The sequence below is a fragment of the Leptopilina heterotoma genome, unplaced genomic scaffold (assembly GCF_015476425.1).
Source record: "Leptopilina heterotoma isolate Lh14 unplaced genomic scaffold, ASM1547642v1 Lhet_70, whole genome shotgun sequence".
NCBI lineage: Eukaryota > Metazoa > Arthropoda > Insecta > Hymenoptera > Figitidae > Leptopilina > Leptopilina heterotoma.
In genome coordinates this window covers 1,641,789-1,667,550 of record NW_025111162.1, presented here as the reverse complement: position 1 = coordinate 1,667,550, position 25,762 = coordinate 1,641,789, and the positions used below count along the sequence as shown (strand labels likewise).

General features: G+C 30.8%; 1 protein-coding gene across 8 annotated transcripts in view; it reads left to right on the top strand.

Moving 5' to 3' along the window:
• The window catches only part of LOC122510570 (disintegrin and metalloproteinase domain-containing protein 10), a 1,090,443-nt gene that overhangs the window by 1,001,204 nt on the left and 63,477 nt on the right, over positions 1-25,762 (top strand). For all 8 annotated transcript variants that reach the window (XM_043625327.1, XM_043625328.1, XM_043625329.1 and 5 more), the window contains one exon: positions 13,748-13,915. In XM_043625327.1, the coding sequence (XP_043481262.1) occupies positions 13,748-13,915 (168 nt within the window). The remainder of the gene's footprint in view (positions 1-13,747; positions 13,916-25,762) is intronic.

Below are 25,762 nucleotides of genomic sequence, written 5' to 3'. Positions count from 1 at the left end.
TTTCTCCCTTGAACAAAAATAACGCATGGGATCAGCGGTTATGTTTGCACATGGGAGAAAATGGACGCTATTTTCATATGGTCGAACAAATGAGTGACTTTACTCTCTGTCGTCAGCTATCTAAAAGCGCCATTTTTGTGCATGTGGGATAAAAAAATCTTTTTATATTATTTTCTCAGAGTTTTTAAACTTAGAAATTTTTGTGTATGAGGCAACAAATTTAGAGTAAAGTTTACAATTTACAAAGTAAGACACAAACCATTTTGAATTTTTTTCAACTTCTTCTATTTACAGAATAACTTTTACTGTAAAACTCTCCAAATTTTAATTAGTATAAAAATGTTTAAGAATTTGAATTAGAGACTGATTTTTTGCTTTTGAATTACCTAGTAAATTTGATTAATAAATAGTCATTTCTACTTAGTTTTTAGTAAATGCTACTAATAAATAGTCATTTCTACTAATTTATTAGTCAGATTTAATAATTCAAAATCAAAAAGTCAGTCACTAGTTATTTTTACTTTTTTCATATTTTTTTAACCCCTTCGCAGTCAAGACCAAAATCTCATAAGTGGGCTCAAAATGTCGACAACTTTTTAGAAAACTAAAATTTGTTCAAACGAGCATACTATTGTATCTGAAGTCGCTGATTACGAATCCAATATCAGATTTTGAAAATTCAAAATGGCGGATCAAATATGGCGGACATGAAAATTAAAAATCGACTGAATTCACTTGAAACTTGTTACTCAGGGGTTTTCGGGGTCGCTGATTACGAATTCGATATCAGATTTTGAAAATTCAAAATGGCGGATCCAATATAGCGGACGAAATTTTCTAAAATTTATAGGAGTTATTTGAAACATGTTACTAGAGGGTTTTCGCTGATTACGAAAAACTTTTAAAATGATAATAAATACAAAAATTTCCCCCGCAGTCAGCTGTTAAGTATACTACGTTACTTACGAACGGACTCCAGAGTTTACCACGTGGAGGTATGCGGTCGGATTTTACACTTCTTTATTTATTTTGTTTTTTTAATATTTTTTTTGTTTGTTCTTATATTGGATCTGCCATTTTCAAAACCGATATTACATTTTTAATCTACGACATCAATAAATCCCAAGTAACAACTTTTAAGTAAATCTGATAAATTTTTTAAAATGGCGCCAGCCATATTCAAAACTCCACATTGTATTTTAAAAATCTTATGCTAGATTCGTAATTAGCGACCCCAAAAACAGCTGAGAAACAAGTTTTAAATGAATCGGACGAGTTTGTAAAAATGTCGTCCGATAAATTGGATCTGCCGTTTTGAATTTTTAAAATCTGAAATCGGATTCGTAATCAGCGACCCTGAAAACCCCCGAGTAAAAAATTTCAACTGAATCCGATAAATTTTAGAAAATGTCCGCCAAATTGGATCAGCCATTTTGAATTTTCAAAATTTGATATCGAATTCGTAATCAGCGACCCCGAAAACCCCTGAGTAACAAGTTTCAAGTGAATCCGATGAATTATTGAAAATGTCGTCCGCCATATTGCATCCGCCATTGTGAATTTTTAAAATCTGAAAACGGATTCGTAATCAGCGACCCCGAAAACCCCCGAGTATAAATTTGTGGACAAAACTATGTGTTTTTGTAGCCAGTAATCTGCTTGCGTCTATACACGTCATCGACAGTTTGAGCCCACCTGCACCATGACTGCCAAGAGGTTAATAAATAGTCATTTCTACTATTTTATGAGTAAAATTTACTAACTCAAAAGCAGAAAGTCTGTCATTAATTTAAATTAGTAAACATTTTTATACTAATTTAAATTTAGAGAGTATATTTTACTATCTTTTATTAAAATGTACTTTGGATGTTATAAAATTTAGTCTGGAAATAATGATTTCTAATAGGAAATTTTACTATTTCCAAAGAAAATTTTTGTGTAACATCTTTTTAAATTTTCTTCAAAATTAGAAAAGATAAAAATTATTATTTAGAGCAAATTTTTTTAATTTTTATAAAGAAATTTTCTTCGGAAATAGTAAAAGTCATTCGGAAATAACCATTTTTAAGGCGTAGGCAAAAAATAGGCCCCATTTTACTGCTTTTTTCACAGTCATTTTATTTAAAAGATTAAAAACTTTTTTTGCACCTTAAAATACAATATTAAAACTACACAGAAAGAAAAAATTGTTTCGTTTTTGAACTGTTATTTACGATTCGTAGAGGGCCCCAAAAATGGCGATCTCAAATTCGTAAGAGCTTGCAGTGCTCTCGATAGAGCCGCTCCTGATAGTCTAAAATTAGTACACTAGGTATTAATGTATACTAAGAAATAAATTTTGTTTTTTTTATTTTAGACCGTCAGAAGCGGCTCTATCGGGGGCACCGCAAACTCTTACGAATTTGAGATCGCCATTTTTGGCGCCCTCAACGAATCGTAAATAAAAGTTGAAAAACGAAAAAATGTTTTCTTTTTGTAGTTTTAATATTGTATTTTAAGGTACAAAAAATGTTTTTAATCTTTTAAATAAAATGCCTGTAAAAAAACAGTAAAGTGGGGCCTATTTTTTGCCTTCGCAAACGCAAGTACGCCTTAAGGGGGTCCCCCCTGTGTGATGGGTTCAAAATATCCAAAAAAAATTTTTTTCATAAATCACATCTACTATATGTGTAGGATATGTGGGTAAATAGGATTTTTAATATTTGACATCCTAAGAAAGTTACAGCACTGAGAAGACAAGGAGTTGCCAAGCGAACAATGTATTACTTAAGCTTTGATAGGCGTTTTTCTCTAAACTGTATTTTTCAAACTGGCGTCCATGATATCTCAAAAACGGTTTGACCAATATCGCACAAATTTATAGGGCGTGTTCAGCACATGTATGGCTATCACCCGAACTAGGATAATTGAAAAAGGTCAAGTTGTTTCTATTTTATGCAAGAAAAAAGACCAAAAAAATTACGTTTTTTTGAAAAAAAAATTTCAAAGTCGCATAAAAAATTCAATTTTTAATATTTTCAAATAATCCTAGTTCCGGCGATAGCCACATCCTCACAGATTAAGATGCCTTTTGATTTTTCGATTTTAGTTTAGTCAATTAGTCAGTATCGTGGACGCCGATAGACAGCGTTTTTATGATCCTCATTACTTTCCAGTTTTATAATTCGGAATCATTAAAATATTTTTACTTGTAAAAATTTAAATTTGTTGTTAAAATGTAACTGAATATACCCAGTGAGAAATTGCCAATAGACTTTAATCGGTCCAATATCGGTCCAATATTGGTTGCCGTGCTGGGCGCCGATTGACTCCCAATATTGGACCAATATGGGCTGATGCTTGGGATGTAACGGGTTCGCTAAGCATCGGTTGTTAATATTGGTTCAATATTGGCAACCAAGAGAAAAAATTTTTTTAAATAAATTTTTTTAATTAAATAATAATAATAAAAAATTAATGTTTATAATTTTTGTTTAATATATTTATTTGTTTAATTATTTATTTTTAATAATTTATGTAAATAATTTATTATTTATAAATTATAATTATTTAAAAATGCAGCAACTATTAGGAAATAATCGAAATAGCATTCTGCAAAAAAATTCTATCATTGAAAAATCAATGATAGGCGAGAGATATCTGCGTCATTAAATAGATTCGCGGATGATAGGCAAGAGATATCCGCGTCATTAAACAGATTCGCAGATATACTCTGGTCTTGCGACGAATCTCTCGATACTTATATACACTGGAGTCGCCGTGTCAGTTGCGACCCAGTGAGAAATTGCCAATAGACTTTAATCGGTCCAAGAGGGACGCTGTACCGTTCTCGCAACTGACACGGCGACTCCAGTGTATATAAGTATCGAGAGATTCGTCGCGAGACCAGAGTATATCTGCGAATCCGTTTAATGACGCGGATATCTCTTGTCTATCATCTGCGAATCTATTTAAAGACGCGGATTTCTCTCGCCTATCATTGATTTTTCAATGATAGAATTTTTTTGCAGAATGCTATTTTCTAATAGCTGCTGCATTTTTAAATTATTATAATTTATAGATAATAAATTATTTATTATTTACATGAATTATTAAAAATAAATAATTAAACAAATAAATATATTAAACAAAAATTATAAACATTAATTTTTTATTATTATTATTTAATTAAAAAAAATTTATTTAAAAAAATTTTTTTCTCTTGGTTGCCAATTTTCGGCCAATATTGGACCAACATTAACAACCGATGCTTGGCGAACCCGTTACATCCCAAGCATCAGCCCATATTGGTCCAATATTGGGAGCCTTTATTGGACCGATGATCGGTCTCTTGGCTCCCAATATTGGACCGATATTGGACCGGTGAGAAATTTCTCACTGGGGAGAACGGTTACAGCGTCCCTCTTGCGGCAGAGATAAGAATTGTCACGTAAACTGCTAAATCGCTTTACCGACGGCCTTATTATACCCGCAGTTTACGTGACAATTCTTATCTCTGCCGAAAGAGGGACGCTGTAACCGTTCTCGCAACTGACACGGCGACTCCAGGTGTATATAAGGATCGAGAGATTCGTCGCGAGACCAGAGTATATCTGCGAATCTATTTAATGACGCGGATATCTCTCGCCTATCATTGATTTTTCAATGATAGGATATTTTTGCAGAATGCTATTTCGATTATTTCCTAATAGTTGCTGCATTTTTAAATAATTATAATTTATAAATAATAAATTATTTATTATTTACATGAATTATTAAAAATAAATAATTAAACAAATAAATATATTAAACAAAAATTATAAACATTAATTTTTTATTATTATTATTTAATTAAAAAAATTTATTTAAAAAAATTTTTTCTCTTGGTTGCCAATTTTCGGCCAATATTGGACCAACATTAACAACCGATGCTTGGCGAACCCGTTACATCCCAAGCATCAGCCCATATTGGTCCAATATTGGGAGCCTTTATTGGACCGATGATTGGTCTCTTGGCTCCCAATATTGGACCGATATTGGACCGGTAAGAAATTTCTCACTGGGTATGGTAAAAATTTTTAAGTCCTAAGTTTCCATGGTTCTTAAAAAGAAAATCCCCAAAAAAACTCTTAAAAATCGTCTGCCACACGGGGTGACCCCCTTAATAGCAAATTTTACTATTTTGGGACGAAATTTTACCAAGTTCGAATTAAATTTCACTAACTTCTATACTAAAATTTACTTTGGATATAGGGAGACTTGGTGCGATTGTTACGCTGTGCAGTTGTTACAAATGGAATATCTCAGAAACAGTGAATTATAAAGATGGGGTTCCAAATGAAAAAATGTTTATTTTCTATGTACACTGAAAAAAATACATGAGACATTTTCAACTACATCCCCTTAGTAGAGTAAAAAGTAATAAAACGAACTACTTTTTTAGTTAGTCTGGCTACTTTTGATACTTATTTTAACTGTTTTATGTAGTTAAAAATTATTAATTAAATTAATGTAATTTTACAGTTAACTTTGTAACTGCAGGTATGTTATAGAAATGACTACAGAAAGTAGTAGATTCTACTACTTAAAGTAGTTCGATAGACTAATTTTGTAGTAGTTTTTACTTCTTCTAGGAGTTGAATTATTTTCCATGTAATTTATGTTATAGATTTTTATAGAAGATTATCAACTGTGAAAAGTTGTAAATGCAACTACTTTAACTAGTAAAATTAACTACAGTTATCAGTTGAACTGTGTCTGGAATGCCTATAAGTATTAAGCAACTCATCGAAGCGGGCGAGCGTGGTTAGGTGGTTGGGTTATCGGTTTACGAATGTTAGGGTCGAGCGTTCAACTCCCGACGTTTAGAGATTTTTCTCCGTTAGGTATATAGACATTAAATAAATAAGATATAGGTAAACAAAAGTAGGTAGGGGGAAATATAAAAAAATACAACTCGATAATATTTATAATAAATTATAAATAATTTTATTTTACCATTTTCAGTAGTTACTTTATTACTGAGTTATCTTAGTAACTTTAACTACATATCAGCAGTTAATTCTTCTGCAAAACTGTCATTGGTTCCTATTTAACTAAGAAAAGTAGTTAATGCAACTGTATTATCACTTCATTCAACTACATATCTGATAATTAATGTAAGTTCAAAATTATCTTTAGGGACTTATTGAACTAAGGAAAGTAGTTAAAAAGTAGTCAAATCTACTAAGAATTTTTCTCAGTGTACGAACTTGCTACAATATGTTTAAAAATTATATGCAAGATTTACAAGTAAAAAATAGGCACATTGGTTTTTAGAGGCCAAAAGTAAATATTTCTCTGCTTGATATTTTTTAAATAATGAATATAGACCTTTATACTTTAAATTTTTAAATTTATTCTCTAAATCTGAATTATCGAAATTCCACTAATTTCCCAGCGATAAGTATATTACTGATTCAATTAGCGTATATACGCTAATTAATCAGTGAAATTTCACTAATTTACAGCGTATATACGCTAATAGAATCAGTGATATACTTATCGCTGGGAAATTAGTGGAATTTCGCTAATTCAGATTTAGAGAGTAACAAAGTAAATTTTTTAATATCAATTTTATGGAGATTAAGCTTTAACAAACAGCCTTGGTTGTCCACATTTAGTGTATGCTTTTTTAATAAAGTGATTTATTGTAAAAAATGTACCTGTTGTGCAGTTGTTACAAGTGATGATGAGAACGGATATTATTTCCAAAATTCAGCAGATTCGTTTGAAATGTAAAATATTTGTCAAAAATCTAATCACACTAATTTTTTATGAAAAATCTCATGTTTTTTCTAAATTCGACTTCAAAATTAATGAAAAAAAAACTTTTTTAAGTTTTTTTCATTTCGAAACAATATTAGGGGAGACTGGGGTAAACCCGCTCACATTTCTTTAGATCGGCTAAAATCTAGGAAATTATTCTCTAAATCCAAGTTAATTTATATCATTTGAAAGCTCATGATTTCTACTAAAAAAATAAAAAAGAGTTTTTGATTTATCTTTTTTAGTTTTACTTAGAGAAACTTTTTAATAAACATATACCAAATTTCGAAATCAGAATTTTCCAGGGTAAACCCGCTCACTTTATCTTTTCAAGACGGAACAGTTTTATTTTTTAAATATTAAAGTTCGTCTTATTCCTGTCTTAAGTATGATTTATTATTGATAATTTATGAGTTATATAAACAATTCTATAAACAACAAATTGGTTTAATAAATAATGAACATAGATTTCATGAATTACAACTATGGATTTAAATATAGTGTTATATTTTATTAAGAGAAAGTGAAATGTAGTTATAATTTTGGTTTTAATAAGTCATAAATTGTGTTATTGTTGAAATATAATACGGGGAATTATTTTATTCTAAATTTTAAATTTAAAACTAAGTGAGCGGCTTTACCCCGACTTCACGTGAGCGACTTTACCCCGAGTGTATTCCTCACATTTCAGAATAAATTTAATTAAATCTTTTTAAAATAAGACAAAACTATATATGTACTTCGAAGAAGGACATCCAATGGCAACAACAAAAATTTGCCAGATAAATTAATACTCAAAAATAATGATCGAAAAACTTAAAAATCCAAAATACGTTTTTTTTCTGACACCTGTAAAAACATTTGATCGTCTCTGATTCTATGTTGAATTCATGAAACCACCCCTGTCCGTCTTTCCCAGAAAGTAGTCAGCTTAGTGGTTTGCACTTTAATGTGCAAAAAAGTTCCTCGAGATGGCGCAGTACTCACTACTCGTCAGCAATATTCGTTACCTCAATCATTATTGTATTTGTTGTGTTGAAATCGGTTAGAAATCTCAACTAAATTTTATAAAAAAATGTGAAAGTAAAAAAAGTATTAACATTAAAAACTATTTTAATGTTGTAAAAAGAGCATATTGTTTAAAAAGTGAAAATGTTTTTAATAAGTAGCCGGCAAAGCTTGCCTTAGTTTAAAAATTTTAAAAAAAGTTTAAAACTTTTAAATTTTTATTTAATATTATATTTTTTATTCATTGTATACGTTCATGTTTGTTTTTGTCTTGAGTAAAATTTCATCTCAAATAATAAATAAAAAAAATGGATTAAAGTTAACCCTCCGTCACACACCTAGGGAGGGATTCCCTCTACGGTTTCAGTATTTTTTAAATAACTTTTGTTTTCCTCATTGCAAAATAAAATCAGTTTCTATACCTTTCGACAATTTACTCCTCAACACATTTCTAAAAAAACATTTAGTTTAAACATAATTAATATTTAATTATGAAGCTTCAAAGCCAGAAGAAACTCGAAAAAGTGAGGTTATGTTAAATAAAAAAATCAAGTTTTAAAAACATTTTTTGTTCCACTGTTGGTTGATGACAAAATTATATTATAAATATAATTAAAATAAATTGTTTAATGATTTTTTTGCTTATTTGTTAATGTTACATTATTTTTACATGTCGAGTGGAATTTCTTTGAAGATCTGCATTCGTGTAATTAATTTTTATTTATGAGACCGAAAATTAATTTGATTAATTTTATAATTTAGAATAATTTACTACATATTTGTAAGTTTGTGTTAAAACTAAATTTTTGTTGATTCCTTTGTTTATGTTGTAATGTTGCTTATTTTACAATGTGGTGAGCGATTCCCTCTGAACGTGTGTAAGGTCGGAATATTTTCTCATGTGTGTGACGGAGGGTTAATGCTATTTATATTATCTAAATTTGTTTTCTTTATTTTAAATATACTATTTATCTATGACTTTCCTTTAACTTTTATTATAAATCAGTTTATCTGATAATTTAAACGATTTAAACGAAAGTCATCAGTTTATTGTACAACACATTTATGTATTTTCATACTAATTATTCAATTGTTCTATCATCTTTTATGAGTTAAAAATACAATATTATTTCTTATCGTGTATTTTTAACATCACTAACAACAAGATTTCATTATAAAAACAAATAATTTATTCGTTTCTATGATATTTTTCTATTGCTTTAGTGAATTTTGAGCGAGTGTTGAGAACAGCGCCATCACGTGTTACTTTTTGGCACATGAAAACGCAAACCACTAAGCTGACATATTTTTCCTTCAAAATACATAGGAGTCGGACTGGGGTGAAAATACATAGGAGTCGGACTGGGGTGATGAAACTAAACGAAAGTTCGTTAATATAAGTTGAATGTTAAGTACTATTCACAGTACCAATATTTCCATCTTAAGTTGAGTTCATAGCGTCAAATCGCTAGTGAGCGGGTTTACCCTGTGCGCGGGTTTACCCCAGTCTCCCCTAATGCTGCCATCTCTATGGAACTGTCACGTACTATTACGTTGAGCCAAAAATTATGATTAATTAATAAAAATTGTTATAAAAAATTATTTGTCTTCAATTTAGAAATGTTATAGATGATTCTTTGTATTGTAACAACCGACATTCACTTTGTGTAGTTGTTACAATTTACATGCTGTCACGCAAATGCTTTTAGTTAATTAAATAATAGATATAGAGCTAAATCATAATTATGTCCTTTTAAAACTAGATAATATAGGGGAAGGTGGGTCAAGACGGGGTACTTAAGGTTTAAAGCGCAATAGAACGGAAATTATAAAATATATGGGCAATTCCACGCAAGATTTACCTATGACCTTGAAAATTCGGTTAAACATATTTTTTTCTCAATCTGCACTGAAAGAATTTTAGGCAGGCTGCTGGCTTTTCATGTCCGAAATCAGTGCCCCTTGCGCAGGGCTCGCAGCTCACCTCAAAAAAGCGAGCATCTACTCCCGAAAGGTGAGCAGCTGCCCCTGAGGAGTTGCTGCTTACCTTTCGAGAGTAGATTCTCGCCTTTTTGAGGTTAACTGCGAGCTTAAGGCAGCGAGCTCTAGCGGCACTCATGTAAAGCCTGCAGCCTGCCCAAAATTCTTTCAGTGTGTATGGAAAAAAAGAAATACGTGTTTTTTTATTTTTGTTTAATCGCCTAAATTTTCGAGTTATGAATTTTCGAAATTTTGGATTTGTAACTGTAGACATATTTTCAGTAGCTTATAAGTCTTAAAATATTGAGTTTAGAAAAAACTTGTCAAAGAATGAAAGTTTCGGTTTTCTTTCAACTTTTAAAAAATGTAAAAAAAATTTTTTTTAATTTTTTATTAAAAAAAATTATTTTTTTATAAACAAATTAATTTTTTTCAACTTTGGATCCGATTTTTTTAAATTTATTTATACGTTATAATATACAGAAGATTTTCCAAAAAGTTTTGGAGTGGGCCGACGCGTTTAATGAGTTGTACAAAATTTTTAAAAATCACGTGCAAGGTGCTCGCGTTCTACGAAACGCCTCACAATGGGATTTTTTTACAATTTACTTCTCAAAAAATGTCTACAGACTAAAATTTTTAATCGATTTGAATGTTTTTTGTTTAAAGTAAAAGGAGAACAATTTCTCAAGACATCCCTCCATGCAAACCTAAGAATATTTAATTGTTTATAATTTTTTTTAAAATCAAAAAGTTTACAAATAGTTCATTATTTGTTAACTATTATTGTTTATAACGATTAAAAATTATTTTTTAAGGAAAGGGAGATGTATTCATTAAATGAATTTAAAGTACAATATGAATATAAAAGAACAAATTTTTTTGATGGAGAGGAACCAAAGTTAACTGTTTGTTAACTAATATTGTTTATAACAGTTTAGATAGATTATTTTATGATTTACTATTTATCTGGTGGTCATATATTATATTAATTGAATCTGATTTAGGACATGTGTAGTAGCAAAATAAGAAAATAATCTTTCATTTTTAAAGGAAAGTACACAATTAATTTGTTAACTTTTTGTTTTTAAAAAAAATTATAAACAATTGAATATTCTTAGGTTTGCATGGAGGGATGTCTTGAGAAATTGTTCTCCTTTTACTTTAAACAAAAAACATTCAAATCGATTAAAAATTTTAGTCTGTAGACATTTTTTGAGAAGTAAATTGTAAAAAAATCCCATTGTGAGGCGTTTTGTAGAACGCGAGCACCTTGCACGTGATTTTTGAAAATTTTGTACAACTCATTAAACGCGTCGGCCCACTCCAAAACTTTTTGGAAAATATTCTGTATATTATAAGGTATAAATACATTTTTTAAAAATAAATAAAAATTGGATCCAAAGTTAAAAAAAATTAATTTGTTTATAAAAAAAAATTTTTTTTTTACATTTCTTAAAAGTTGAAAGAAAACCGAAACTTTCATTCCTTGACAAGTTTTTTCTAAACTCAATATTTATAGACTTATAAGCTACTGAAAATATGTCTACAGTTACAAATCCAAAATTTCGAAAATTCATAACTCGAAAATTTGGGCGATTAAACAAAAATAAAAAAACACATATTTCTTTTTTTCCATACAGATTGAGAAAAAAATATGTTTAACCGAATTTTCAAGGTCATAGGTAAATCTTGCGTGGAATTGCCCATATATTTTATTATTGTTTTTAATAACCATCTTTGGGAATCTGTCTTTCGTAATAAAGGCGTATGAAGCACTTCTGTTACTTAAAAAAGCTTAAAATTAACAATAAGGAAAAAATTGCAAATCTCCCCATCTTTATCTTCGACATCGACACCAGCACAACTGCACAAAGTCCATTGGCCGCAGACAGAACATGCAGCCCAGTCTTCATTTGAGTCTGAATAATAATAATAATAACCATTACAATAGATACAAAAGTGTATTTTCCACTTTACCATCTGTAATAATCTTAGGGGCTGAAGATCTCGGCAACGTTTTCGACAAAGCACACAAATTCATTTTGTCTGAGCCATGCACCAAATATTGTTTGACGTTGATTCGACACTAAAGATACAAGCAAAAGTTGCTTTTTCATTTGCAGGATCATCTTCCAAGTGAATGACAATAAAAGCTTCTTCTTCTTCAGTTCCATCCGAAGAAAATTGTTTTTGATCAGCAGCTTTGTGACCAAATTTCATGCAATAATTGCAAATTTTTAAATGATTTTCCGTAATGAGCCCCTTGCGTATCTTGTTCCGGATCATGTTCTTTTCTCGCATTATATTCGACTAGCAATTTAATTTTCAGTGATTCTGGAGTGGGGAGTTTATCACGTGCTTCAATGGCGCATCTGAAATTATCGAAGGTATTGGGTACACTGTAGAGTAATAATATGGTAAGCAAGTCATCTAAAATCACGATTTTCAATTCTGTCAGTTTATCTAAGATACTAAAGAATTTGTTCGAATGATCTGCCATATTTTATCTCCCTCGTTCATTTTTGTACATATTAATTGTTTCAGCAAGGTCGCCTTCCTTGATGGACCTTTTGACTTATAAACGAGATCTAACTTTTCTCATACCTCTCTTGATGTTTTATATTTCTTAATATGACGATGTCAGCTTTAGCTTTCTTATCCCTTCTGTCCCACGCCACGCTGCTACTGCAACCTCTTCATCAGGTCTAGCTATGGTTCCGTTCACATACTCCCCCTATTGAAAATCCCCGTACAAGATCTTGCACATTTTCCTGTACAAGTTCAGTATCAGAACTTGTACCATTTCTGTCAAAGAAAATGTATCATTTCAGCATACGAAATTGAAACAAGATGTTGTACAAGATTTACCTGTACACGTAAATTTTTTCTGGCTTTTAAATAAATGTTCATGTCCAATTTCTTGTACGAGATGATGTACATGTACAAATTAATTAAAAACTTTAAAGGCTGCGAAGTAGTTTTCTATGGCTTCCCAGTAAAAAAAAGTATTAGAACACTGGGTTTTACTCATTGACGTTGCATCCATTCAATGCGTTATCGTGATGGTACAAGTTCTGATACTCAACTATTTGTACAGAAAAATGTGCAAGACCTTGTACGGGAATTTTTAGTAGTAGGGTCCAGTGATCATTTTTTAAAAGAACTGCTTCCATATGAAAACGCCATGTGTTATAATTATCCTTACTTAATTTTTCCGTCTGCACTTGAAAACTTGAAGCCATATTCGTTATTATCTACACTACACTTGTTCACTGATTGCTTTCAACAATTCGACGGTTCTTTTGTCTTTGTCTAACTTTCAGTAAATAGCACTCGTCTCACATTACACGACTTAATTTTACACTTTTATTTATTAGTTTTCCGTTTTTAACTTGAGATCTGCGCGCACTTTCAACTTGAGTTTTTTGTTTAGACGCTTGTTTCTGTGATGATTTTCAACTATTTTGAAAGTTTCACCTCCGTCTGATCAATCGTTTTTGCGTCGATTGCGCCAATTTACTTTCGTTTTTAATATCTCAACGCAGTAGGGAAGGGTCTGGTACCCATAACCTGTTATTTAATTTTTTGTATAATGTGTAAAATTACAATGAGAAACTTAACTGGTGAGAATATAAATTTATTGTCTTTGTGTGTCAAAGTATTTTTATAGAAGTAACAGAAGTTAGGCCTGTATGAATAGAGAATCGCGAACATCGATGTATCGAAGAACAAACACTGAATATAGTGTAGACGCTCGTTATTTTAAATTAATATAATAATACAAACTCAACAACTTTATATACATTATTATTTTATTAATAAAAAAAGTGTGGTAAAAATTCTTTTATAGCATAATATTGTGAGGAAACATTCTCTTCTTATTTATTGTGAAAATTGTAAAAAGAATTATTGTACAAAATGATAAATGAAGTCATTTATACTAAGGAAAATTTACTTTTATTTCACGTAGGGTCCATGCTGCACGACGAATTGCATGCTGAGATTTTCTGATAAATGTAGAGATGACAACGGATGCAGAGATGCCAGTTTTTGCGATGGTAGAGCACCCTATTGTCCCCCATCCATTAACAAGCCGAACAAAACCATCTGCAATCAAGAGCTCGTTTGCTTTATGGGGGTGAGTTATCCGAAAATACATGTCAAATCTGGGACCGTTAAAGGGTCTTGAATAATTAATCAAATGTATATCACTTTCAATCAGATTAGTCAAAAATTATAAATTTCACTTCATCAAATTTAGTTCATTTTATTTCTTTATTTTCCTTGACCTGCTTTGACTAACGAAAATAATTAGTCTGGTTTACTTTAAAAATTTATGAATTAAAAAGATATAGAGAAAAATGCGAATTAACTTATATTTATTTATATTTTTACAAACGAGAATTTATAAAATTATTTTAAAATACCGAAGGAAATTAATTATTAAAGAAAAAAGTCAAGGCGTAAAAATAAAAGTTTCCTATATTTGAAAAAATATTCAATCTTAAAACATAATTTTAGAGAATTTAAGGGGACATTCCAGTTCAAAATGTGAAAAAAATCGATTTTTTTTATTTTCGAATTTCTTATAGTGTCAAGAATACTCTCCTAAAATTTTATTGCAAAATCTAACGAAGAGAATGTCAATTCCTTTTTGGTTTTATCTGTTTTAGAAAGTTTGGAATCGATCTTACCATAATAAATGGACATTTTTGAAAATGGCGTACATCGCCGCCATTTTGAAGTAAAAATGAAAAAAAAATTTTGTTGCATATTCTTAAATAAATTATTTGTCACATGTAAAAGAAATTTTTTAAATAAATGTCATAGTTATTTTAATAATATATACTAAAAAAGCCTTATTTTTCCTGCTTTGAACTGGAATGTCCCCTTAAAATTGTAAATTTAGAATGGAAATTAAATTTACATTGCATCATTTTTTTGCTTAGCGAAAATAATTCTGCTCTGGATACTTTAAAATTCGTTTAAATATTGAATTATGGGTATAATTAATAGTTATTTATGATACTAGTGTTATACAACATTTTTTGCAACACTCACCTGCACCCCCATCCTTTAATAAAAATATTTAAATAAATAAAACTTAAAAAATATACACATGTACACATACATAACATATACATTTTCCCAACGTCTGCTCTGAAACTGCAACTTTCAAGGTTTAAGTATGACGAAAGAGAAGTACAGTTGTACAATAGTAATAATATACTATACTAACTATAGTAGTCCTATATAGTAGTACTATACTAACTATGGTAGTCCTATAGTAGTACTATACTAACTATGGTAATCCTATAGTAGTACTAACTATACTAATCCTATAGTAGTACTATTGTAATCACTGTACTAACTATAGTAGTCCCATAGTAGTACTAACTATAGTAATCCTATAGTAGTTCTATAGTAGTACTATATTTACTATAGTAGTACTATACTTACTATTATAGTACTACATTAACTATAGTAGTTACAAAAAAATATCAAAGAAATTATTATAAAAATATCAACGAAATTAAATTATTAAATTGGAATAGTAGTGGTTTTTTAATATAAAATTTACTCCAACGTTTCGAAATCAATACGATTTCCTCTTCAGGGAGTCTACAAAATAATACAGAAAACAAAAATAAAAAATACAGAAAACAAAATTATTGTTTAATGTTTCTAAATTATTATTTAACGTCTTATTGGTTTTCGTATTTTTATTTTTTGTTTTCTGTGTTATTTTATATAGACTACCTGAAGAGGAAATCGTATTGATTTCGAAACGTTGGAGTAATTTTTATATTAAAAAACCACTAATCCAAATGTATTCGTGTAAAAAATTTTTTACCTACTAATCCAATAAAAATCAACTTGGACGTAAAAGTTTATTCAATAAATTATAAAATAAATTTATTATAAGAAGAATATAAATGAGACATTCCACGCCAAACCAACATATTGTCAAAATTCACATTTTTTATTTGGACTAAACATTTTTTATCTTTTAGTACTAGTTGAAAAAGGGCTTTATGATTTTTTTAAAATTTTTTTACCCAGCCGTTTACAAGATAAGAATTTTTCAAAATGTTACGTTTTGAAAAAAAAATTTTTTTTGAATGCTCATAACTTCTACAAATGTGGATCAACTTTAAACTTTCTTATATAAAAATTGTTTGTTTTTTCATAAACTTTTCAAAAATTTTATAAAAAAAAATTTTATAAAATTTTTTACTGCATTTTTAAAAATTTCAAGATTAAAATTTAATTTTTAAATCTGTTTGTATCCTTCGATGTCTTTTTACAAAATTTCAAAAAACTACTTTCCTTTACGCAAATTTTAAGCCTTGTCCCGTCGTGGATAAATGATTTTTACTATTTTTTCGGAATTTTTTAAAATTATTATCGAAATTCAGTATTTACTCATTCAGACGCTGCATTGTGCAACAAACTGATTTTAAAGGATTCAATTTTGCCTAAACTGAAAGAAATTTCTGCATATAATAGTATTGAAATACTCAACGCGCTTCGCATGCCCTCTGTCGTGAGGGCATGCAATTTAAAAGAAATTAGTCTAAATTTTTATTTTAGTTAAATATAAATCTAGAAAATTAATAATTGCTTCTTTACCGTAATAGTTGGATATATAAAGAAATACGCATAATATTTATTTGCATATAATGTTTGTATTTGTATATTAGTTAATATTTTTTGTAATTTTTGTTTTTGTTTGACCGTATTAATTAATTTGTTGAGTAATGAGAAGGCCTAGATTTGTAGTTTAATCCAATCTTTCACCTCATTTAACGTCTGTTGTCCAAATTGGTGGAGAACTCGTTCGTAAAATTCCTTATTCATGTTGATTAAAGTAGATCTTATAAGTTTTAAGGCCAATGTATAATTTGTAATTTTTGTTTTTTTTGTTATCTATATAGGCCTTCTCATTACTCAACAAATTAGTTAATATTGTCAACTATTAAATTTATTAGCTAGTCATTTTATATCAATTCATTTATTATTTAATTAGATTAATGCCTGTGAAGTTTTTGTCCCTCTACTAGTGCTGCTGGTGCTCAAGGTTAAAAAGCAGAAGGTATAGTTGGACACTCGATTTTGAGTAGTTCGTGACATTTAATTTTTTTTGATAAATTTTTGGCTTAGAAATTGAAAACTTGAATTAGGTATACAAATACAAAAGCCAACATTCAGAAAGGGCATATATTATTTTTTCATTTACATTGGAAGCAGTTTTAATTCTTTTTGTTACTGCCCTGGTAAAAATTTCGGACTAATTCCGGATTAAATACGGACAGATTAGTACGGATTAGTCCGAAAATTGTACGAAAATGATCCGCGCTAGTCTAATATCAATCCGAACGAAAACCTGAATCCGAAAACACTCCGGAGTAATCCTGAATGTCTACGAATTCAGTCCGTAATTAGTCCGCAACAATCCAAATTTATGACCGGTGAGGAATTCTTCTAAAATAAGTACAGACCCGTGTAGAAATTTAACCATGGCCCAAATAGGGGCCAGATCTTTTGATCATTGTGTAGGCCATAACATGTCAATTTCTACACGGGAAATTATCCGATATCAATATGTAAAGAATACGGAATCAGTCCGCAACAATCCGAGTTTAATCTAGTTAAAAAAAACTTAATCCGCAAAATGTCCGGAGCAATCCGAACTCTGTAAGCAAGAAATCCGATATTAGTCCGCAACAATTTGAAATTAAGTGTTGCAAAATTCTATTCCGAAAGAAGTACGAAACAATCCGAAATCTGTATGCTAAGAATCCGAAAATTGTCTGCAACAATCCGGATTTAATCCAACTAAAAGGTATAATCCGAAATATGTATGCTAAGAATCCGGTAATAGACGGCCACCCGAATCATATTATATCCCTGGTAAAAATTTCGGACTAATCCGGATTAAATCCAGGTATATTAGTGTGGATTAGTCCGATAATTGTACGAAAATAATCTGCGTTAATCTAACATCAATCCGAGTGAAATTTTGAATCCTAAATCAGTCTGGAGTAACCTTAAATGTCTATATGAATTAAGTCCGTAATTATTATGCAACAATACGATATCAGTCCGCAATAATCTGAATTTAATCCAGTTAAAAGATTTAATCCGAAACAAGTATGGAACAATCCAAAATCTGTATGCAAAGAATCCGGTAATAGTCAGCGTCAATCCGAATAATATCTGATCAAAACACCACAGTCCGAAAATAACTCTTATTATTATAAGAATTTTCAAATATATACAATCCACAGACAGTTCAAAACAATCCATATTCAATCCGATTCAAAGACTTAATCAGGAATGATTTTGGTATAATATTGAATTTGTATATTAAAAACAATTTGTATTAAACGCAGATAAATTCAAACTGTAATTATAATTTCGTATGACAAAAACCTGACCAAAACCAGATTAATTCCGGATTTAATAATTTCACATTTGCAAGTTGCGTATTATCAGACTAACTTTGGACTAGATCGGACTAATTCCGGATTCACTGGTTATACACAAACCGCATTTAGTTTGAATTTATCCGGACAAATTCTGAGCGACAAAAACCGGTCCATAAGCAGACTGTTTCGGATTAGCTGCGGATTCACTGGTTAAACCAACCGGATTACTTCTGCATTTACTAGTCGCATATTATCTGACTAACTGCAGACTGAACCGGACTAATTACGGATTCAATAGTTATAAAAAACGGTATTGATTTCAAACTTAATTCATGGTATGAAACTCCACAATAAACCGTACTGTTGCGGACAAATTCCGGATTAGTCCGAAATCGGTCCCACTTTTTATTTAGGGTATTTACTTATGGTAAATAAAATATTTAATTCTGCAGTCAATTTGTTTTTACAAATTTACTAGTATTATTAGTTATCTTGTTTCAATATTAAAATTAACACTGATGTGTTAGTTTCTTGGCATTTCTTTTCGTGGCACTTCATAAATTCTATTATGAATTTGAACTCTCATGCGAGCGTGGTATAGTGGTTAGTGTATTCGATTTCGGTGCAATATAATGTCCCTATTGAAAATCCCCATATGGGAAACCACATGGGAAACCACATGGGATCCTATGTCAAAAACCATGTAAAACCCTACTTTCATGAAGGAAACCACGTGGTTTACCATGTGGTTTCCCATGTCAAACCATATGGGAAATTGAGACAGGATTTTAGTTAGGAATAGACATGGGGAATTTGAACAGTTCATCTATGCATAAAACCATATCAAATCCCACATGTTTTTCCCAGTCAAATCCTAAACCGAATCCCATGTGAAAAACAGTATTATTTATTTATAATTATTTTCCCAAGTCAATCCCCAAGTGAAAAACAGTATCATTTATTTATAATGATTTTCCCATGTCAAATCCTAAACCAAATCCCATGTGAAAAACATTATCCGCCTTATTGAATATCCCTACATGGGAATCCACTTGGGATTTCACATAGGATTTTATATGGGAATTGACATAGCATTTCATGCAAGATTTCACCTAGGATTTAATGAGATATCACATAGTATTTTATTAAAGATCCAATGAAGAAATTTTCAAAGGATTAAAAATTATTTAATAAAAAATTAAATAATAAATAGTATTAGTGTTACAAGTCATCAAAAAAGTAAAAAAACGATCATTTGAAACACGTCCTCTCTGCTACAGGTTCTCAGCTTTTATATACTTCCAGAATCGTCTCAACAGCGAGAGAAGTCACTTTCGCCACCTAGCGGTGAAAGTATAGGAGCGACAGTAATCTTTAACATTACTAAGGAAACCATGTGGAATACCACGTAGGATTCCATGTGGTTTCCTACGTGGGGATTTACATGGGATTTTACTTAGGAATTTAAGTAGAAATAAATTCCCAAATGAATGGGATTTTACTTAGGAATTTAAGTAGAAATAAATTCCCAAATGAATTCCTAAGTAAAATCCCATGTAAATCCCCACGTAGGAAACCACATGGAATCCTACGTGGTATTCCACATGGTTTCCTTAGTAATGTTAAAGATTACTGTCGCTCCTATACTTTCACCGCTAGGTGGCGAAAGTGACTTCTCTCGCTGTTGAGACGATTCTGGAAGTATATAAAAGCTGAGAACCTGTAGCAGAGAGGACGTGTTTCAAATGATCGTTTTTTTACTTTTTTGATGACTTGTAACACTAATACTATTTATTATTTAATTTTTTATTAAATAATTTTTAATCCTTTGAAAATTTCTTCATTGGATCTTTAATAAAATACTATGTGATATCTCATTAAATCCTAGGTGAAATCTTGCATGAAATGCTATGTCAATTCCCATATAAAATCCTATGTGAAATCCCTTGTAAAATCCCAAGTGGATTCCCATGTAGGGATATTCAATAAGGCGGATAATGTTTTTCACATGGGATTTGGTTTAGGATTTGACATGGGAAAATCATTATAAATAAATGATACTGTTTTTCACTTGGGGATTGACTTGGGAAAATAATTATAAATAAATGATACTGTTTTTCACATGGGATTCGGTTTAGGATTTGACTGGGAAAAACATGTGGGATTTGATATGGTTTTATGCATAGATGAACTGTTCAAATTCCCCATGTCTATTCCTAACTAAAATCCTGTCTCAATTTCCCATATGGTTTGACATGGGAAACCACATGGTAAACCACGTGGTTTCCTTCATGAAAGTAGGGTTTTACATGGTTTTTCACATAGGATCCCATGTGGTTTCCCATGTGGTTTCCCATATGGGGATTTTCAATAGGGGTTAGATAGGTGTAGGTTCGAATCCCCAAGCGTTAGAAATTTTAAGTTGATGTAAATAAAATTGGAATAGGTAAATCGAAAAATATGTTGAATGTACCATAAAGTAATAATAATTAATATGTGTAACTTGTATAATTATTTTTTATTAACATTCACTAAATTGTCTGGACTAATTTTTGACTATTTCGGACTAATTCCGGATTCACTAGTTAAAATTAACTGATTAATTAATTAATTAATTAATTAATTAAATTAATTTAATTAATTTAATTAATTTAATTAATTTAATTAATTTAATTAATTAATTAATTAAATAAATTAATAAAAAAAATAATAAATTATAAAACGTAAAATAATAAACGTTTATAATAATAATTAATAAATTAATTTAATTAATTTCGGACTTCATCGGACTAACTCCGGTTTTACTAGTTGTTCACAAACCGTATAGAGTTCGGATTTTTCCGGATTAATTTCGTAAACAATTAATTTTTTTTTTGATTAATTTTTCATAAACCGCATTGTTTCGGACAAATTTCGGATTAGTCCGAAATCTGTCTGGTTTTTTAACCAGGATGTCCATTTATTGGTTCCATTTTTTCCAATGTCCAAGTACTGGTGCTTTTAACTTATTATGCAGAAATTTCTCTCAGTGTAACATCAATTAAAATACGATTCCTTCAAAAGTTTAGTGATCCAAAAGAATAAATTTTTTAAAATGTCATTTTATTGTCTTATGAAATTAAATTTTAACAACTCTAAATCTGAATTAGTAGAAATCTACTAAGAAATAGTAAAATTTGACTAATTTTTAGTAGTTTTCATGGACGACTTTTCCCCTTTTCAATTAGTAGAATATTACCCAAGCAGCACGTAAGCTTATCTTGATATCACTGTAATATTACACTGAGAAAAATATATTTATGGTACTGCCATAAATATAGCCAATTCTCACATATTATATTGGTGGATATGGAACTGCCATATAGTATTGCTGTTTCAGCCATACGCAGTGTAGAACAGCCATATGTTTGTGAGAGACAGTAATATGTATGGACATTATCATTTTTTGCAGTGTACATTGGAGATTCGTCATATTACACTGTAATATTACAGTGATCTTACTGGGATATCAAAATGTCCGCCTAGAAGTAATATTACGTTGTTATATTAAGAGAATATTACATGGTAATATTAAGGTAATATTACACTGTAATATTAACGTAATGTTACCCCAGGTAGAAATTGACGACCGGGATGGTACCGGCCCGGTACAAACGGCGGATTATAAGTGCCGGGGCGGTACCGGCATAAGACCGTAATTTTTACCGGCTCGGTACCGGCAAATTGCCGGATGATAACTACGGCAGGTATCCGGCATACGTACCGGGCCGGTACCGAATAATCCACGGGGGCGGTACTGGCCCGGTTATTGTTGGAAGGCATTTAGTGCCGGTTTATTACTGGCTGCACAACCGGCTAGGTACTGGTCCAGTACCGGCATAAGTCTGTTCATTCCACCGGCGCAGTACCGGTAAATTGCCGGATGATAACTTCGGTAGGTATCCGGCAACCGTACCGGGCCGGCACTAATAAATATCTGACGCAGTACCGGGCCGGCACTAAAAAACAACCGGTGTGGTACCGGGCCGGTTAAAAAAATTATATTTCAGTCTGATTAATTGTTTAATTATCATTATTATTATCAATGTTATTATTAATTTTAAATTGGACACAGTAAATATATTAAATGCTGAAACAGAGAAACATAAACAATTATAGAAAAATCAGAAGACTTGAGGAATTAAACTCCGGACCCTGAGGCTGCAAAGTCGACACCACATCCGCTAACCTAAACCTGCATATGGCAAGCAAATGCAAAGTGAGCTTATAAAGTCCAACCGACATTCCGCCCGGCAGCAGTACCGGGCCGGCACTAATATTCAAACGGTGCGGTACCGGGCCAGTATTTGTATTTCTAATTTATTTTAATTCAATTTAAATTATTAAAAATAAATAAATAAAAATAGTAATTATAAATAATAATAACCGCCCTATTCACCGGCTAAATACCGGGCCGGCACCAATAAACAACCTACCCGGTATTAATATAATTTCCGGCATAACTAACTAATTAATTTATTATTAATAATTAAATTAATAAATTAATTTTCAAATTTTTTTCTCTTCTTTAATTCTTTTTCTGCTAGTTTAACATTGGCAAACAACCGGGAGGACACTGGGTTAGTACTAATATTTTTGTCGGCAAAACTTCTGTGCCAGTAGAAAGCATTAAGTAAATTTTTGTGCTGGGCCGGTGCTGGGCCGGCACAAATATTATCACCGGAAAATCTCCTTCGTCCGTATAAAAAAAAAACCAAATAGTAGTACCGGGCCGGTGCTGGGCCGGTAAAAATATTATCACCGGCAAATCTCCGTCGGCAGTATAAAACAGAGCGAAATGACAGTACCGGGCCGGTGCTGGGCCGGTAAAAATATTATCACCGGCAAATCTCCGTCGGCAGTACCGGGACGGTGATCCGCCGGTACAAACATTATCACCGGCAAATCTCCTTCGGCGGTATAAAAACAGAAGTAAATTATAGTACCGGGCCGGTGATACGCCGGTGCTGGGCCGGTACAAATATTATCACCGGCAAATCTCCTTCGGCGGTATAAACCAGAGCGAAATGACAGTGCCGGGCCGGTGATACGCCGGTACAAATATTATCACCGGCAAATCTCCTTCGGCGGTATAAACCAGAGCGAAATGACAGTACCGGGCCGGTGCTGGGCCAGATATTTTTAATCAACCGGCCCGGTAAACACTACCAGTACCGGTAGAAATCCACATTTACCACCGGGCCGGTACTGGGCCAGTATTTATTTCATATCCGGCCCGGTACCTTTTTGCCGGTACCGGCATATGTCCGACTTTACAACCGGTTCGGTACCATGCCGGTCGTTAGTGCTGGCACACCTCCAACTATTCTGCCTGGGACACTGTAATATTAACGTAATTTTAAGGTAATATTCAGATAAAATTAGAATAATTTTTTAATTTAGAAAAAAACATTTCACAAAGCTGGACTCGAACCCTGAACCATTTGTATAGTAATCATGAGTCTTACCACTGAGCCAAACTTACTTGTAGTGTACTAAGATTCTCGACGGTCTATAATCCTTGTAAGTTTTTTTAAAGATCTTCATATTTCATCAAAAATCTTAATACACCATAAGTAAGTTTGGCTCAGTGGTAAGACTCTTGATTACTGTACACAAGGTTCAGGGTTCAAGTCTAGCTTTGTGAAATGTTTTTTTTTCTAAATTATAAAATTTATTATTCTAATTTTATCTGAATATTACCTTAACATAACGTTAATATTACAGTGTAATATTACCTTAATATTACCAAGTAATATTACCTTACTATTCCTATGTAATATTACCTTAATATTACCTCCAGGCGGACATTTTGTTATCTTAGTAAGATCACTGTAATATTACAGTGTAATATGACGAATCTCCAATGTACTGTTACAGTGATGTCAAGATACACAGTAAAAAGTAAATCTTAATTTAAGATCGGTCTTAAATTCAGCACTTTCTGCTATAATGTTAAAGGATACAAAATACGTGCGTAAATTCAGCATAGACTGCCTTTAAAATGTTGCATCTTAATTAAAGGCTGCTTTCCTGCTTTAAAATAAGACTTTCTTTTCACTGTGTAAGCTTACGTGCTGCTTGGGTACTAATTCTTAGTAAAATTTTACTAATGTTTTAGTAGAAATTCACTAATTGAAAGTCACTCATTTCACTAAATGAATTAGTAAAACTGTTTTATCGACTATTAATAAAACAGTTCTACTAATTGTTAGTAGAAATCTACTAATCAATTAGTAAAATTCACTATTTGTTAGTAATATATTACTAAATCATTTGGTGGACGACTTTTCACCATTTCATTAGTAACTTTCTACTAATTCAGATTTAGAGAAAAATATAGGTACTTAATCATAAATATAAGAATGTTCTTAAATTATATTTTTGTCTTCTAAATATTTTGCAAACTGTTTGAGCCTTTGAGTATCGAATATTGAGAGCGTCAATTACTTTTTCATAATTTTAAATAGTTGAAAATTTAGCTACAACGTTTGGTAAATTTTATTCTACAATAGCCCATTTGTATAACTCTTTGGCGGTTGAAATTTGTTGATTCATTGAAGACTAGCTCGAGCGGCTGCATTTTTTAGCTTACCTCCAACGACGTTGCAAGAATGGATGAAGAAGAAGAATAAATTTAGAGTTTAGAAAGACTTTTAAAATAGAGTTATGAGGATTATAAAATAATATGAAAATGTAAAAAAGTGTTACATTTTTTTGGAAAATGTTAATTTTTCAATGTAAGAAAGATAAGAAACTAAATATCCATTAATTGGGGGTAAAACCTCCAATCATATGGAATAAATATTGTATTAATTCAATAATTTTTAATTAAATGAGTTATTTTTATTAAGTTATTTTTGTCAGTACAATGAAAAACTAGTTTCTCAAAAGTTTCAGAAGAAATTTTAAAAAAAGTGTCAAAAAAATGATTTAAAAAGATTCTTATATTTATGATTAGCTACCTATACTAAAAATTTGTTAAAATTTAATTTCATAAGACAATAGAATAACATTTTTAATAATTTATTCTTTTGTATCACTAGACTTTTGAAGGAATCGTATTTCAATTGATATTAGGCAAAACTGAATCCTGTAAAATCAGTTTGTTGCACAATTCAGCGGCTGAATGAGTAAATACTGAATTTCGATAATTTAAAAAAATTCTGAAAAAATAGTAAAAATCATTTACCCACGACGGGACAAGGCTTAAAATTTGCTTAAAGAGTAGTAGTTTTTTTGGAATTTAAAAAAAAATCGAAGGATACAAACAGATTTAAAAATTAAATTTTAATCTTGAAATTTTTAAAAATTTTATAAAAATTTTTGAAAATTTTATGAAAAAACAAACAATTTTCATATAAGAAAGTTTAAAATTGATCCACATTTGTAGAAGTTATGAGCATTCAAAAAAAATTTTTTTTTCAAAACGTAACATTTTGAAAAATTCTTATCTTGTAAACGGCTGGGTAAAAAAATTTGAAAAAAATCATAAAGCCCTTTTTCAACTAGTA